This window comes from Episyrphus balteatus, chromosome 1 (genome assembly GCF_945859705.1).
Source record: "Episyrphus balteatus chromosome 1, idEpiBalt1.1, whole genome shotgun sequence".
Taxonomy (NCBI): Eukaryota; Metazoa; Arthropoda; class Insecta; order Diptera; family Syrphidae; genus Episyrphus; species Episyrphus balteatus.
Genome location: NC_079134.1, coordinates 12,827,671 through 12,845,817, shown reverse-complemented (window position 1 = coordinate 12,845,817; position 18,147 = coordinate 12,827,671). Strand labels below are relative to the sequence as shown.

At 28.8% G+C, this 18,147-nt stretch overlaps 1 protein-coding gene across 1 annotated transcript; it reads left to right on the top strand.

Annotated features, from left to right (window-relative positions):
• The first annotated feature begins 530 nt into the window (after nucleotides 1–530).
• Nucleotides 531–13,725, top strand: LOC129906183 (large neutral amino acids transporter small subunit 1). Its single transcript, XM_055981857.1, has 7 exons — nucleotides 531–1,452; nucleotides 8,122–8,317; nucleotides 8,616–8,718; nucleotides 8,948–9,215; nucleotides 12,883–13,207; nucleotides 13,266–13,390; nucleotides 13,454–13,725. The coding sequence occupies exons 1-7, from the start codon at nucleotides 1,178–1,180 to the stop codon at nucleotides 13,719–13,721; spliced, it is 1,560 nt and encodes a 519-aa protein (XP_055837832.1). The 5' UTR covers nucleotides 531–1,177; the 3' UTR covers nucleotides 13,722–13,725.
• The last annotated feature ends 4,422 nt before the right edge of the window (nucleotides 13,726–18,147 follow it).

Here is an 18,147-nt window from a genome sequence, read left to right as displayed (position 1 = left end):
CCAACAACTATTTATTTTCTTTCTTAGCCCTAGATTTTAAAACTTTTTAATAATATTCCAATTATTATGTAAATCAAGGCAGAATTTTTACAGCTGGTCGTTCTGAATAGTCAAAGAGGCGGTTCTTCAGTAGTTACTTAAGGTTACTTAAGAAATCTTAATTCTATCCAAAATGTAGGCAGGCAAAGGTTTTGGAGAGAACTTTTTACAGGAAGAAAGTGTCTATTTGAATTCAAATTCAAGCTGTTACATAGGTAACCCTATCAATAATGTAAGAGAATATCCAACTTTTATCAAAAGCTTTTATGAACGAAATCAACAACGTAAATGTTATTCACTTTTACGTATACCAATACCATATAAAATTGACTGGCGTTGAGGGTAGATGTTGTACACGTTCATAGAATTGACGATGACGTATCACGTACCTAAATATTTTCTCTTACTTTATCCAAACCAAAATGAAGAATGAACTCATTGGAAATGAGACTTTTCAAACAATTCGCTACAACAAACCTTAAATTTATGCTCAAAGTTTAGTTTTCACGAGGCGGTTTTCAAAGCAAGATGCAATTCCTCCGTTATAACTTATTGTGTTTTATCGAATTCAACAATCGAATTTATCTTTTCTTCTGTTGAATGTTTTAAAGTTTTGCAAAAGGAACCTTTTTTTGTTGCATTTTAAAAGGTACACCATGAAGATATTGGGAATGTCATTGACTCACAATCTCCAAATTCGTCTGTTAAACAAGTTTTTGAGATAAAAGTGTACCTACAACAAAAAAGAAAGAAAGCTGAATTCTTCCGGTTTTTATTGTATGTTCGCAAAGTGAATTCCTTGTTTTTTTTTTAAATTATATTTTGGGTACATTTTGGCGCAAATATACGAATGTATTTGCCAACAAGGCTAAATTTACTCATCGTTTGTTATTGCATCAGACAAAAAGAAGCCCGTGTTTTTTTCGTTGTTTAATACAAATTTAAAGTGAACCATCACACCTTTTTTTGTAATTATTTTTTCTGTTCCATTTTTGTTTTTGAGGAAAACCCAATTAATCAATTGAAATTAGTGTACATGTTTTGTTTCACCAGCTCAGCAGCGTGAGTAGGTGATATTAAGTTCAAAAGCGTGTTAATATTAATTTGAACGTGAATTATAAGTACACAAAGTCTAATAATGCCGCGTCAAGTAGATAACAACGTGGAGACAGTTCCACTGTCGGCTGATATGTTTGATAGAAATGGTGCCGCGAATGCATTGAGTGAAAGTAGAAAGACTGCACCGCTGAAGGAATCCCCATCAAGTGCGGCGGCAGATGATGACGACGAAGGCACTGATAAGATTGTACTCAAACGCAAGCTGACCTTGATGAATGGAGTGGCTATCATAGTTGGAACGATTATTGGTTCTGGGATATTTATATCACCTACTGGAGTCTTCTTTTATACAGAGTAAGTTGTTTGAGTTGATATCTAATATTGAAGTATTTATTTTTGTTGGAAATGTTGGGTCAATAGTTTTGTTAATGTTATTAGTCTGAGGGTTGGATTAGCCACATTGGCAAATACCTAAACTCGGGTCATTAGTTTGATTGCAATGTGAATTTAATATTGTAAAATGATAGGAGCAACAAGTAGGTGCATTTTGTTATTGAAATAGTGTCGGTTATCAGTCAGGGGTAATTACACTAATGGACATGAAGTGTATTTTGATTACTGAACGGTGGCGAGAGAGCAACTAGCAAGCAGGGTTTTTAAGTTCATGAAATGAGAAGAAGGGTAGGGTACTTATAGAAAATTGATCCAAAAGTTATCGAAGTCATTATTTTGACTCTTGATGAACCCAAATCATGGAAACATTTTGAATTAAGGTTTTTTATAGCCGTATCAAAAGATTGTTGGTATTTGTTTTTATAATCTGGCTACGAATAAAATTAGTTCAGAATAGACGAATAGTAACAAGGAATATAATTTCTTTAATATGCTTTTTTTTTAATGACTTTGACAGCAATAAATTTATATTATACATATGAGTCTGAACGTTATATTGAAAGTGTTTTAATTGATTCTATTTTGAATTTGATTAAGGTACAATAAAAATTAATTAAAACGCAAAATCTACTTACGTATGTAGGTACAGCTAGATATTAAATCAAAATCTGACCACACAAAATAGAAATCGAGACCAATGTTCGATAACTAGATCGATATTTTATCTAAATCTAAAATTTTGTTTTCTAATTAGATTGGAGAAATAATACAATGATGTACTTTATCATTGTATAATAAAATAAAATGCACGACTGGGTAGCACGAACTTGCTCTTAGAGTTAAAGTTGCTTAAATTTTTAAGACTTTGTATATAGAAATTTGGAAAAAAAAATAAAATTCGTTTTTTTTTTAAATAAAATAAAATCTGAAATCAAATTGCTCTCCAAAGCAAGTATGCAGTTTTGATTGATATGTTAAGATGCATTTAAAAAAAAAATTTCAAAATCGTTAGAGTTGTTTTTTAAAAAAACTAATTTTTTATAAATAATTTTTTGGAAAAAATGTTTTAAAATACATTTAAAATACGTTTTCGAAAATTTGATTAAAAAAAAAAAAAAAATTTCAAATTTTTTTTTTAAATCCAAAAATTATTTCTTTGGAAATTTGTTTTTTGGTTTATATATTTAAATTGTTTCACAAAAAGTTTCGTTGAAATCGAATAAGCAGTTTCGGAGATAATCGAATTTAAAAAAAACGGTTCTATGGCAGGTACCGTTAATAATGATTTTCCAAAAAAAAAAATTTCATTAGAAGATAGACCTTAGCTTAAAACTAACATTTTAATTTTTAAACAACAGGTTGGAGCCGTTTTTGAGATATTTCAATTTTACTAAAATCGGTATATGACAAGTACCGTTATTTTTGGTCCAAAAAACCCCTCTGGAGAGTCGCCAAATAACGCTACATACCAAGTTTGACATCAATCGGTCCATCCGTTTAGGCTGTAGCTCCTTATGCAGACAGACTGACAGACAGACAGACAGACGGACTTCCGGGACCCACTTTTTTGGCATTCTCTACCATCGTAATGTCATGGAAAAATGAATAACTTAATTTTTTTTTTTTTTTTCAAAAATTCAAACAAACAAACTTAGGGCTAGAGCCAAAAAACAAATAAAGGTAAAACAAAAAAAAAAATTCAGTCTCATTGTTAATAGGTATTTAGATATCTAGATAATTCTTAAATCTTTTGGAATAAAATACTTAGTATTACACATACAAAAAGATCGCTATCGATTTCTTCAATATTCTCAGTTGCAAGAACTTCAACAGAATTATTTTTAAATACATTTGTTTTTAAAACGATTTCTGGTAGTTCATAGGTATGACAGTTTCTGTTAAGTAATTTAAGCTGATTTCGAATAAGAATAATAGAATTTAAATTTTTTGTTGACAATTTATTTCTGGTTTTATTTTTCACAAGGTTCATCGTACTAAAAATGCGCTCAACTTCAGCATTAGAATGGGGAAGTGACATCACAGTTCCAGCTCGCTCAAATAATTCTTGATAAGTATTGACACCGGCTTTATCTTTGTACTTTGAAACTTCTCCCCAAAATTTAAAACTATCATGCAGTTCTTTCCATTGCACAAAGTAAATATTTGTTCACTGCTTTAAGATCTCAGATCTCAGAAATGCTCGGCTTCAAAAGTCGCTAGAAAAGTCGCTAGAAATAATCTAGCGACATCAAAATATTTTTTGTCTCGGAAGAAGTTGAAATGTCGCTAGATCTAGCGACAAAGTCGCTAGAATGGCATCCCTGTTCGTACCATGTACATGTACACATTTACCATATACGTTTAGTAAACCATCGATGTGTGCGGCGTAATAATTTTTCGTTACTAATTTTCGTAAATATATTTTTTGGTTCACACCCCATGCCAGGCCTGCGTTAAAATCTATGCAATAGCTTAAAATTGATTATTTTCACTGATACACCTTTTGAAAATCAAAATCAATCATGATCACTTAATAAAAGACTTTAGCTGTCGATTTAACCTTGAATATATCTAAGCTTAACAGCTGGATCAATATTTATTTAACTTTTATTCTTCAAATTTTAGTCTGCTGGAAATGTTTGCTTCATATTTTACAAAAAAAAAAAGTTTAATCAAGTCATAAATTTAGTTCAAAAAGAACTGCTGCTAGCTTTTGATGTTTTGATAAAAGCCCTGCAAGAACAAATTTTTCTGCATAGGACTTCACTGGTTTGGATACAATAATTTACTTACCGCCACCGTTTTTTGTTACTTTAGAAAATATTTACGATTCTAACGCAACGCATAGTTTCGATATCAAAGATTTTAGTTTTTTCAGTTTATCAATTTTTATTATTGATAAAGAGATAAAAAAGTGTGTACTTTTTAAATAAATTCTTGACAATTTTTTGGTGGTTTAGGAAAATGTAACTTTGTAATAAATTTAATAAGCTATTAACTGCCACTTGCCATTAAGTATTTGTCAGGCGTGACTGATTATTTTGGGCACTTAACTTAAGTATTACATTGTTCTCTTTATTAAAATCGAAATATAAAAATGTAAATTTTTCCCTACATATATTATAAAAGTTTCTATTCTTAATAAATGTTTTGTTTTATTGAATATTAGTATTTTGTATTCTTTTTTTTTATAACACAATGATGGTTTTCGCAAAAAGTTGGCCACTCGAATTCTTCAATTAATATGCATTTGTAGAAAAATAAATTGAAAATATTCAAAGCAGTAATAAAAAAAAATATTTTTATTTGTAAATATATGTATAATACTATATATAATATAGTGCAAGAAGCAGATAACTTTTTTTTTTTGACGAAAAATGGGGTTCAATCAGAAATTACAAAAAAAAAACTTCACCGTTTTGTGTTTATAAAAGTCATCCTAAAGGACTTTGCACATGAGCTACGAACTACGAACTGCGAACTGTGGATGGTCGCATATTTTGACATAAATCTTTCACATGAGTTAATATTTCAATTCGCAGACAGCGACGAATTGTATAATAGAAAACAAAAACAAGAGTAATTTTGAGGTTAAGTCGCGCGCGAACAATTTATTCGCTGTAGTGTGGATGGTATGTGGAACGCGAATAGAGTTTGACAATTCGTAGCAACCAAACTGCAATTCGTAACTACCAAATTGTTTGTACAAATTTTTCTTATTTTAGCAAACAAAATGCAAATTTTAGTATTCTAACATTAGTATCAATTGGTTTCTTATAATTTGAATCATTTTTTGTTTGAAATTGAGTCGTAGAAATGTGTTAAATCTCGTTTGTTCGTCCATTCCTTCATTCGTTGGTCGCTCTCATGTGCAAAGTCCTTAAGGCGATTCTAAGGCAGAAGAAACGAAAGTTTGTACTAAAATTAAAGATTGGTTCTTAAAAGATATTAATTTTAATAACTTTTTATATCCCAGTTATATAACAAAAAAAAAATTGAAACTCGAAATATAGTGAAGTTTTTTTTTTAATGTTTCTAAGAAATACGGTGCAGGAACCAGACAAATCTAAAAACTAAAGATTATAATTTTTGGTTAAAATCAATTTCGTAAACAATTTCTTTAGACTTCATTTCTATTTAATCTTTCCTCAATAAACCAATTTTAACCAAATGAATAATTTTATTAAATTTTTTTCGTTATCTTTACTTTCAATATCCAATTTTGGCAGTGGATGCTTCAATATTTGGCCAACATTTAAAAACAAAATAAAAAAAATAACAATTGGCTAAATTGGAATCGACTAACACAATAGTCGATAGTCAAAAAACGACGATTTTACTCCATAAATTGTCGTTTATTCACTATCAAGTGTTGCGTTGGCCGATTCTTGTTTTCGAGAAATTATTAAAAAAAGACAATTTTTTTTATCATTAATTATTTGGTTTTGATTTATGTAGGTATAATAAGGCTGCTTAAAAGTTGCTTCTTAAAAGTTGTTACTATTCCATTGTTTTTATTTTTGTCAAATCCTTTAGGAGAAAGTTAAAAAAATAACTTCAAATCACCGAAAGATAGAAATTGCACAACCATGTTTTTTGTTTTAATCGTTGGAACCATTTTTGAAAAAATTAAATCTTTTCAAAACTTGTTCAAAGTGAATTGACTCATCATTTTCGGGTGTACCTACTTTTACAGCTTTTACAGAATTATAGTCTGAAATGTTGGTATTTCCTATAATCGTAATGCCATGTTAATTACCTCAAGATCATTTTTTTACGAATACATGAGTTCACACATAGTAAGTGAAGCTGATTTTTAAATATTAAAAGTGTAAGTTGTATTGTTGTTATCTTATTTTACTACTATGTGACGATTACTTACATCTAACAATAATTCTTGAAATTATTGCAACACAAACTTCTTTTGTCAAACGGCGTCGTCGGCGCCATTTTATTTGTACTTATGCTTATTAGTATATAATCTCAAAAAGTAGTGTAGTTCCGTTAATCACGTTAAAATAATTATAAGTTGATAGAATTCAACTAAAAAAGGTGTTACTCATTTGTATTGTATTGTATTGTATATGTATTTTTTTGTACAATTGCGTGAATCATCAAAGAAATGTATGGTATGTGTTTTCGGAATGTGTTTTTCAGAAACATATTTATTATTTAATTAAAAAAAAAATAAATAAAATAAATTGCATGGGTTTAGTATGTTTCGATAACAAAATTACTCCATACAGAGACCTAACTTCTATTAGTCTAATCTATACATGATGAACTTTAATATCCTACGATATTGAAATAATCCGAAAAAATAATAAAATAAGAAATTTGATACATATTTAAATCTGAGTTTCTAACATTATAATTATATGTGTATCTATGACATTCAAGAGAAAAAAAAAATAAAAAACAATCTAAAAAGCAATTGAATCATTTATTTGCAAAACATGATAAGTCCACTTTTTTTCAAAATTCGTTTTTTTGACTAAATTTGTACTCCAGGGATAACCACGTCTGTCTTTAAAATATCAACTATCTACTCCATCTATATCCGATTTTACAGCTACGCGAAATATTTTTTTAGTATCAAAAACAGAATAAGTCCCGGACTTATCATCTTTTGAAAATAAACAACAGCTTTTTTTTGTGTAAATGGTATATTAGATTATTGGCTGAAAATCTTAAGTTTAAAGCTACTTTAAAGTTAAATTAGCAGTCCGGACATTGTATTTTATTCTCAAATACAATTGTTTGATAGACTGGGGCTAAAAGCAAAATTGCATATCCATTTAAAAACTAATTTCACATCCGTTTATTTGCAAAGTATGATAAGTCCAAAAGCGTTTTTATTTTTTATCTTTTGAGCTATCGCTATAAAAATTAAAAACGAAACGGTATTTTGTAGCTAGGCAAGAGTTCTACAGAATTTATTTTTTATAAATTTTTCTACGCATATCAAAAGAAAATAGAACGTTTTTTTCTTCTCCTGAAAAATTTAAAATCATGGACTTATCATGTTTTGCAAATAAATGATTCAATTAATGGGAAGATCAAATTCCTAAAAAAACTCTTTTTAGTTTATTAACTTTAAATATTAAGAGGCCTCTGGACAAAAGTTCGAACTCAGATTCGAAGATTCGTATCTTCGAATAAAAATGAAATAAAAAAAACTCAGACTTAAGAACATGTTTTAACTTCGAACGAACATCGTTCGATTGTTAGGAATACAAGAAAAAAAGAAATAGAAAGAAGAAAAGAAGTAGATACGCAACGCATACATAAGGTATGAACAAAATTAAAAAAAAAAAAAATGTGGCTAGACCATATTTTAGATTAAATGTCAATCTTTCATTAGCAAATTAGTTTTTTGCAATAAGTGTTCTGTGGACCTCACACACTGTGCAGAAATTTTCCAAATTTCTCGTTTTTCTCAAAATTTTGTCCGGATGCCTCTTAATCGGTATACCTTCATTTATTTGTATACAGAACTCCCCATTGTTTTCACCATTATAATAATGTTTTTATGGGTGGCAATGATAAATATTTACAAATCCAATTCATTGCATTAAATATATCTATAAAACAACTTTAATTTTTGTATTATTTTCTCCCACTAAACAGGTCAGTTGGAACGTCACTAGTTGTATGGACATTGTGTGGAATACTCTCAACCATAGGTGCATTATGTTACGCTGAACTAGGTACGAGCATCACAAGATCCGGTGGTGATTATGCTTATTTGTTAGTTGCATTTGGTCCGTTGGTTGGATTTCTACGATTATGGATCGCACTACTGATCATTCGACCCACAACACAGGTGAGTTTGATTATATTTACATGTAAATTCATTCATTCTTAACAATAATCACAATATACAAAGTTTGAACCCCTTTGTTATATCTGGTTAAATATTTACCAGCCACTCAGAGTTTTATTATACTTAATAAATAATGTTAAGACTGAAAGATTTATAATCTTTGTATAGTTTTGGTATCATAAAGTATTCATATACAATTTAGTTTGTTAAAAAAACGTGCCTAAAGAATAAAGTTTGATCAATTATAACTTGTTAAGAGCTTAACAAAAAAAGGTAATTTTTTTAACTTTCTTTATAGACAATCGTGGCTTTGACATTTGCCCAATATGCAGCCAAACCATTTTTTGAAGACTGTTCCCCACCTGAATCGGCGGTTAAAATCTTAGCTGCCATTTGTTTATGTAAGTCGGATATCTTTTTATCTTTTTTTATGAAAATAATACTACCCAAGAGATTCATTACTAAAAACCACAAATCGTAAAAATATCTCAAAGTCATTGCTTCTATAACAACTGTGCATTCTTTAAATGCATTGTTGCGTAAAAATACAGTGGCTTTGTTTTTTGTTCAATTAGTTTTTTATAATCATAAAAACAAACATTATTTAACTCATTTATTCATTTATTATAGGCTTTTTAACAGCGATAAATTGTCTGTCTGTGAAATGGTCGATGAAAATTCAAGATGTTTTCACTGCTGGAAAACTAATCGCTTTGGTGATGATTATTTTGGCGGGATTATATTCAATGGCAATGGGAAGAATGGAAAACTTCGACAATCTATGGGAAGGACAGTATGGCGCAGCGAATATTGGTTTTGCTTTTTATTCGGGATTGTTTGCGTTTGGCGGTTGGAATTATTTGAATTTTGTAACAGAAGAGTTACAAGATCCATACAAGTAAGTTCTGTACTAAATTTGGCAACCTATTTCAATTTGGGAAGTAATGTCAACATAAAAAAGATCCCAAAATCCATGTTATAAATCTTCAATTTTGGAAGGTTTTTTTATTTTACATTTCTATTTAAAATTTGATTATTATTTCATTTTTCTTCTGAACATTATTTCACGAATTATTTTAAATATTCTAAACAATATTGCCATTTCAATTTAGCTATGTCAAGAAACATATATTAAAACACCTTATTTTCGGACTCTATACTAAACCAAATATACATAAGCAGGATATTTAGGTGATAAGAACGAAAAATGTGTGGGTCACTGTGGCGTATACGTATCATTTTATTTTCTATAGAAAAACATTGAATTTAAAAACTTTATCGGAGACTTAAAAACTAAATAACTGTTTTTTTATGATTATTTTCTAATTTCTTACATAATTATAATAACTAAGAAGAAGAAGAAAAATTAAACAAATTGAGTTTATATAATAACTGATCTTATTTTTTTAGAGAAATCGCCAGTTCGATATTTAGTTTTTGTGCTTTATTTCTAATTTTATAAGACTACCAAATGGTGCAATAGTTAGGCTTATCAAGGCAGAGAGGTTTGAGTTCAAAGCCATCCTCTACTCTATAGACATTTTTTCTGGTGTACTATCTGTTGGGATGGAAAAGTGATTCTTTCCTTAGAATTTCGAACTCATCGGTAGATTGTAAGTCCCTACCATTCTTGCAATTTAATTACACGCACACAAGAATGATTTAGAGTTGTTAGTCACAAGCTTTTTTCGTAAATTTACATTAGGATATCCCTTATTTTGAACACGGCTGAATTTTAATAAGTATACGGGCTCAAAAGTAGCTCATTAAACACAAAAAAATACTCCCAAAGTTAGGTTCATAACTAACTTTCGAATTAATTTTTAATTTTTCCATACAAATTGATATCGATGTACAGTAGCGAGCAAAAAAAATGCAAACAATAAAAACATTTGCATTTTTTTGCTCGTCTAAAAACGCGTAGTTAGGTAGACTTTTGACCAAATAATGGTTTTGGAGTAAAATATTACACAAATTGACTCTGTTTAATGAAAATAAAACAGTTTCAATATGCAAAATTTGGTAACTTAGTTCTTGTTCAAAACTCTTTAAATCTCTTTCGTTTGCATTTTTTTTGCTCGCTACTGTAGATAAATTGCAAATAGTATTAAAGTCTTTTACTTAAAAATTCGGTAAAATTAAATAAAAAATATATTTTTGTGCACTTTTTTTAGTGCTTTGCAAATTTTGAAAATAAATTTTATCAAATTTTACAATTTTTCCGAATTTTTAGGTAAAACAATTCAAAGCTACCTGCAAATTTATCGATATTTTGTATGGAAACATTTTTGACTTACATACTTAAAAAAAATTGGTTTAAATTAAATAATGGTGTTAGGGAGAAGTTCAGAAATTAAAAAAAAAAATGGTTAGCGAATATTATTAGTTCTAATCATCAAAATATTTAGAAACTAAAACTCGAATTTTGTAAACCAAAATCATAGAAACCGTTTGTGAAAAAATTGTATTGTTCTTAAAATCATATATGGCGGGTACCGTTATTTTTGGTCCTAAGAAATAATGTAATTCCAAAGCTCCTCTGTACAATCACCGAAAACTGTTATATACCTACCAGGTTTGAAGTAAATTGGATCATCCTTTTAAGCTGTAGCTCCATATAAAAAATGATTTTTTTAATTCGGTTATTTTTCGCAGCTCTTTAATTTAGTGTTGAATTCCAACAAATATGACCTTAAAAGTTTTTTCTTGGAATAATCTTTCACGTGAAAGCCTAAAAATATTTAATATATTTGTTTTTGTATTCAAACATATATTTCAAATATCTCTAAAAAATGATAAGCAATGCATTTTTTAAAAGCTATTACATTTGAAAATTCCATACTTTAGCATTTTGACACACCCTAATATACAGACAGACGGACTTGCGGACCCACCTTTTTTCATTATTATCATTATGCCATGTTTAATTAATTTTATCTCAACAAAGAATAATATTCTTCGTCTAAGTCACAGTTTATATGCAAATAAAAGAACAGATCCCACTGAGCAGCATCTCTGTGAACATTTTTACCTTTCTTCTATGATAAAAGAGAGTCCAAAAATACAAAAATAAAAAAGTTACAAAAGTGATTTTTTTTGTCACCCATATGGAAACTTCTTTCAATAAGGTCCATTTTACAGATGAAGGACATTTAACGTTAGCTATGGAAAAATACCAATTTTTTTCTCTTTAAAGCGAATCCTAATTTTTAGAGCAAGACTGTTTTTTTTTCAATTATTTCTTCTTTCCCTATTACTTCTAACACCACTATTCCCTAAATATATACACATTATGGTGGTCCTTATTTTACTTTTTTTGCGAAAATTGAGTGCGAAGCCCCCTCAATCAACTCCAAATAATGAATACAAAATACCCTATTTTTTCAAATTTTTATCTCTAACCTTTCCTGACCCTATTTTGATAAGAAGTTACTAGAGCAGGGGCGATATTCTGTGTCCAGTTTTGGGTAAATGGTGGATGTTTGATCATTCATACGTATAAACTTCTTAATGAAATAGGGTCAGGAAGGGTTATGAATAAAAATTTGTAAAAATTATGGCATTTTTTTTTCCTGACTTGAAACCAATCTAGGGGACGTCCCCAATACACATATATATAATTAGATCATTTGTTCTACATTTATTAACCAATAAAATTTTATTCTAACGGCCATATTATTCACTAGTTTAAAAAATACATCTGGATGTAAAGAAATTGAAATGTCAAAAATAAATCTAAATCCATAATATTCACTATCACACAGAGAAAAAAAAATAGTCATTTTTAACTGTTTTTTTAACTATTTTCATAGTTTAAATCGGTATAACTATTTTGGATTTGGATTTATTTTTGACATCGCTGACGATTTGACAATTTTACATACAGATGTACTTTTTAAACTAGTGAATAATATGACCGTAACAGTTGGCGTAAAATCACAACTTTAAAATGTTAAAGCCGCATGTCTTTATAGTTGTTTTTGTACAACAACACCAAAAAATGCATCAATTTTCCTCCTTATAATGTGTTTAATGTTCATCAACCACCATGGTGAGTCTACACGCAGTCTTATCCATAAATCAAATTTACTCTGCACTTCTACATCACTCTTACCATAAATCAAACAAAACCTCACCAACAACCAGTTGCTTCGGTTAAAAGGACCTCATTAAATCACATTGAAGAACTTACGTCATTGGGTTTTGGCTAGTCTCTTATTCTTTGACTCCCTGAAAATCCCCTCTGCACTGTCAGATACAGTGGTTGTCTTCAGAGATAAAAGTTTTGTGTATTCATCGTCCTCGATTAACAGAAAGCAATAGTCAAGTCGTTTGCAATTCATGATCTCCTCTACTCCAATAAAAAAAAACACATTTATCTTCAAGTTTTATTGAATCACTCTTTTTCTATTCCTCCCAACCATTCCCTCTTGGTTCTGTTCTTTGAAAGACTTTTGATTTTCTTAAGTGGTTTCATTTGTTTGCAATTGGAAGTGCTATTGATTCTGTTCTTCAACCTTTTAACATTAATTTTTCTCTTTCTTTTTTTTTTTCTTTTTTTCAAGAAACCTACCTCGTGCTATCTGGATAGCTATGCCACTTGTCACAGGAATTTATGTCCTCGTTAATTTGGCCTACTTTGCTGTTGTCTCAAAGACTGAAATGTTGAGCTCTTTTGCTGTCGCAGTGACTTTTGGTAATCACGTATTTGGACCATTAGCTTTTATGGTTCCAATATTTGTCGCCTTGAGCACCTTTGGAGGTGTAAATGGAGTTTTGTTTACATCGGCGAGACTTTTTGCAACAGGTGCCCAAGAGGGACATCTACCAAAGTTTTTCTCACTTTTCCACACGAAGCAGCAGACACCGATTCCGTCCTTAATTTTTTCGGTAAGTATCGTTATTTATTACAAAAAGTATAATGAAGTCAAATTTTGTTAATTTTCAGTGCTGCATGTCCTTGGTGATGCTTTTGACTGCAGATGTGTACATACTCATTAACTATATTAGCCAAATTCTTTGGCTTTCAGTAGCTGCAAGTATTGCTGGACTTTTATGGATGCGAAAAACCAAGTAAGACCAATTTTTTTTTCCCAATTTTCAAAAAAAGTATTAAATAAACTTTCTCTATTTTAGACCTGATCTTCCTAGACCGATTAAGGTCCATTTGGCATTGCCAATCATTTTTGTCGTATGCTGTATTGTACTCGTCCTAATGCCAAGTTTCTCAGAGCCAATGAATCTTATTGTTGGAATTTCAATCACATTAGCTGGAATTCCATTTTACTATGCTTGCATTAAATGGAAGAATAAACCAAAAGTTTATGGCATGATGTCGAAGGGAATGGTTTCATTCTGCCAAGCTATGTTTAATACTGTTTTTATTGAGAGTCCTAGTTCTTAATTTTTAAGAAAAATACAAACTTACTATAATATACAAAAAAATATAAATTATAAATAATAATTGGGACCATTTCAAAACTCAAAAAATCACGGCACGATAAAATATGTGCAGCTTCCTATTTCATTCCAAGGATATTTTCAAATTTAAATTAAAAAAAAAAGAATATGCAAAAGTTGCGCTTTAGAAATACATTTGGTTTTAATTTTTTTATTTAAGTTTATATATTTTAAATTCGAATTAAAAAATTTGGCTTTATGTACTCTTAAAGTGTACTTAAATGTATAGTTAAATCGTAAATATATAAATATAATTAATTAATTAATTTTAATAAAAAAAATGAAAAGTATTTTTTAGCTTTTAAGAAAATTTAATTTATAGATATTTTTAATTTAAAACATTTTATACTTAAGTTGCATTCATTAATATGTTCTTTTTTAAGTTTTAATGACATAAATAGGGAATATTATGTATGTTTACTGTGAATAAAATACTATAATTATGCATACAGTTTTACTACTATTTTGTTTTTATTAAACAATGACAAATTGTTTACAGTAAAATAATTAAATATAATACCATTTAATTTTTAAGTGACCTGATAACCAAATATTTTTTTTAAGAGTGTAGGTACTTATGACAAACACTATTAAAGAGTGGTGCATGGATAAAATATATTTGTAGTAAAATTCATATCATTTCATGATTACAAAAATACATTTTTTGTGAGTTATGTTTTCAAGATGAGTTCAAAGTCGTTAACCAAGTAGTCCCCTATTCAACTTTTGATTTTAATAGCTCAAGATGCCAAAAATTTCTTCAGACGTGAGAAAAAATTGCAAACTAGGTACAGTATTTATCGCTTATAAGAAACACGCTTATAAGAAAACCTCGCTTAAAAGAAACTAGAACAAAAGCACCGTGTACTTTACCATATATTTTAATGTTGAATTATAAATATATATATAAACATTTTTCAAACCACGAACTTTCTTGCACACACATAAAATTGGTTGGATTTAAGAAACTTTCAAAAAAATAACGAAACTAAAAAACATGAACCCTTAAGAAAAATTCAAAGCAACCTGTGCAAATGTCATTTGAGTTTGACATTATTTGAAGAGAATTTCAGGTCAGTGTTTAATTTGTTATTTGTTGTGTTTGTGTTCTTTATATCCCTGCTGTGTTTACCAGAGATACCCAAAGGAGATTGGAAACTTTCGTACGTTTTACCCCCCAAAACCCATTTGTTTATTTCGTGTTGTTGTAATCTCTTTTGTATTCGTGAATAAATGTGAAAAACACACACAGTGTAGCTACGGTGTTTTCATGCATACCTAGCCAAAAATGTACGATTTTTTAAACATACTTAGTCAAAAGCGTCCGATTTTTCACGCATACTTAGCCAAAAGTATCCGACGGAGCTTGTAGGCAAACGCGTATGACGTCAAAAGTTTTCCATCTCCTTTGGGTATCTCTGGTGTTTACCTTTTCTAAAAATGTTGTTCAGCAAAGTACTTTTTAGTGCATCTGAATCCATTCAAAGACTTTTTTCTATTGAAGAAATGGAGTTGAATACAACCAGAACTACTTAGCAGTAGATACTTCAGGCCAAAGGAACATAGCTCATATTTCACTTAAAACTAAATTGATACATAATCCTTGAATAAATTAAATCGGGAAAAAATAGAAAAGAAATCTGTGAAAAATATAAAATAGCTACATAAATGTAGTTATATTATTGGATTGAATATTTAGGCGAGGATAAGTTTGTGGTACTAATGGGTAGGTAGATTAGTATAAGAAACTTGTTTCTTATATCCGTATAAGAAACTTGTTTCTTATATCCGTATAAGAAACTTGTTTCTTATATCCGTATAAGAAACTTGTTTCTTATATCCGTATAAGAAACTTGTTTCTCATATCCGTTCTAAGATAAGAAACACTCGGTTATAAGAAACAAATATTGTGCAATTTTTGAGTTTCTTATAAGCGTTATGTACTGTATAACAAATTTAAATTTAATTTTAAATTTATGAAGAGAGAAAGGCATACGATTCATTATTTAAAATTTAAATTATTATAAAACCAAACTATTAAAATTTAATTTATTCATAAAAAAATAATTTTTTTCTTCAAACTTTGTTCGACTTTTTGATATAAGTGGCATATAGAAAAATAGGCACTTTTTATGTTTAATAAATATCGTCAGATAAAGATGCAAACATGTAAATGCACTTTTTGCCAAAAATTAGATTTTTGAAAACTTATTTATCGAGATTTATGTCTCTATTAAAGTTTATGCATATTTGGCTGCCATGCGTATCATTTTTGGGTTTCGCCTTATTTGAAATTTCAGAGCACTAAAAAGCTGACATTCAAAGGGTTTAATGGCAAAAATGTATAGAGGTTGTATAAAATCATTCTCCTAAGGAATTAACAAAATAATCATTAAAAAAAAAAAAACAATACCGACTTCTATGGATCACAACTGGGTTTTATGGTTTTTCTCATAGTTTCTATACCCAGAATTAAAAATGAAAATTGAAATGGGACCACACTGCAGGCACCAATACAAAAAGAATTATCAAAATTGGTTCACTCAGTCCAAAGTTATGAGGTAACAAACATAAAAAAAAAAATAATACAGACGAATTGAATACCTACTCCTTTTTGGAAGTCGGTAATAATAATTTAAGAGGTTCTTATCTCTGGCTGATAAATTGTCAGTTTGACACAAATTCGACATGTCGTGTTTTTTGTACACGCTCCAGGATAAATATTTTAGAACAAAAAACAACGATATTTGAAATATATCTTCCGATTTTTAAAAACTTTAATTTTCGCAGAAAAGGTAAAGTACTGCGATTTCTATAAGAAAACAAAATCAAATGCACCTTTTGAAAATTAAATTTAAAAAATTTTTATTAATGGAACAGTTTTTTTTGTGTTAAAAATTTTAATTAAAAATGGTTTACCCAAGTTTGTCTAAATTGTATTTTTGACGGCTCTTACGATTATGAATGTTAGAAGAGATTTAGTAAATTGTTTATAGATTGAATCAACTTAAAAATTAATTCTAAAATTTTAAGAAAATTAAACTCTAAGACCAAGTTAGTGTGAGAATTTAATTAAAAAAAGTACAGTCCGCTTATAAAAAATTATGAATTTTATATCATTAATTACGTTTTCTTCTTCTTAAATTTTTGTTGTTGTTTAAAATACATTTTTCAAAAACTTTTGTTTTTAACATTTTGTTTTTAAATGTTAATAAATTATATACCTACATAACAAAGCGGTTTCTACGATAACTTTTTTTTTTTAATGACGAATATACACACTCCCGGAAAAAGTTTGACACCTCATTTAAAACTAACAATTTTTTCGTTCTGTTAGCTATAATAAATTATTTTGCTAATTTGGTATACAGGCTGTCCCAAAAGTAATGGTCCAAACGAATATGCTTGTTCATCTTAAACCGGTTTTATGTTAAATGTATTTTGTGTGAAATTTCTATTTACATCTACCTTGCATTAGTATTTTGCTTCGTCTGTCAATAACTGCTTTTTTTTGCACTTGAACATTGGTTTATTGTAATGAAAAAATAATAAAAAAAAAACTTTTTTAACAAGTACGCCATTTTGCTACAAACTTCCAACTTTTATTTTCGAACAGTACCCTGAAAAAAAATCGCATGTTTTTTTATTATTTTAAAAATTTGCTATATTATTTTAAGTTTTCGAATTTGAGCTTAGAATGAAGATATTGTAATTTAAATTCAACAAAACAGAGTTTTTTAGGAGCAAAAAACAAACAAGATTTGAGGTAGAAGGATAATAATAATAAAGTGGCTTTTTTGTTTTGTTAAGTTGCAAAGCTTTGATCATGAAAAATCTCAAAAAAAAAAAATCGGATATGGCTTATAACTTAATTCTACATTCTACGTCAGGATTGAAGTCATCAGTTTTGAAAACTTTAAAAAAAAATATATTACATCATTTTTAAAGGTTATTTTATGCTTTTTTTTGTTATTTAGAATAAATGAGATGCAAATATCCACTATTTAAAACTAATAACTCACATTCAAATCGACAATCAAGTTGAAAAAAAGCTTAATCTTTTCAAAAACATATTTTAAGTGCTAAATTCATAAATACTGATCTTTAAATAAGAGATAAAAAGGTTTGTATTTGTAAAATTCATAATAAAAGGTATTCCGGCCACAGACTATTTCTGATTTTCGTTTAATCGGGTTTCATAAGGATATTTTTTCTTAAACCCTGACAAAAGTCTTAAAAAATTATTTAATGAAGAATAACTTGAAATTTTGTTGTTGCTTATTTTGTGTTTTTTAGCGAATTTTAAGTCAGAGCAGTTGCTTTCTTGTGTTCAGACATTAAGAAGATTTCTTGTATGACTGGCCCGACGA

What these genes read in the sequence shown, in the direction of transcription:
- LOC129906183 (XM_055981857.1), top strand. Translation starts at nt 1,178, where the DNA reads ATGCCGCGTCAAGTAGATAACAACGTGGAGACAGTTCCACTGTCGGCT. An exon ending in GGAGTCTTCTTTTATACAGA is followed by an intron (nt 1,453 to 8,121) that starts GTAAGTTGTTTG and finishes CCCACTAAACAG; the next exon opens with GTCAGTTGGAACGTCACTAG. An exon ending in CTTAGCTGCCATTTGTTTAT is followed by an intron (nt 8,719 to 8,947) that starts GTAAGTCGGATA and finishes CATTTATTATAG; the next exon opens with GCTTTTTAACAGCGATAAAT.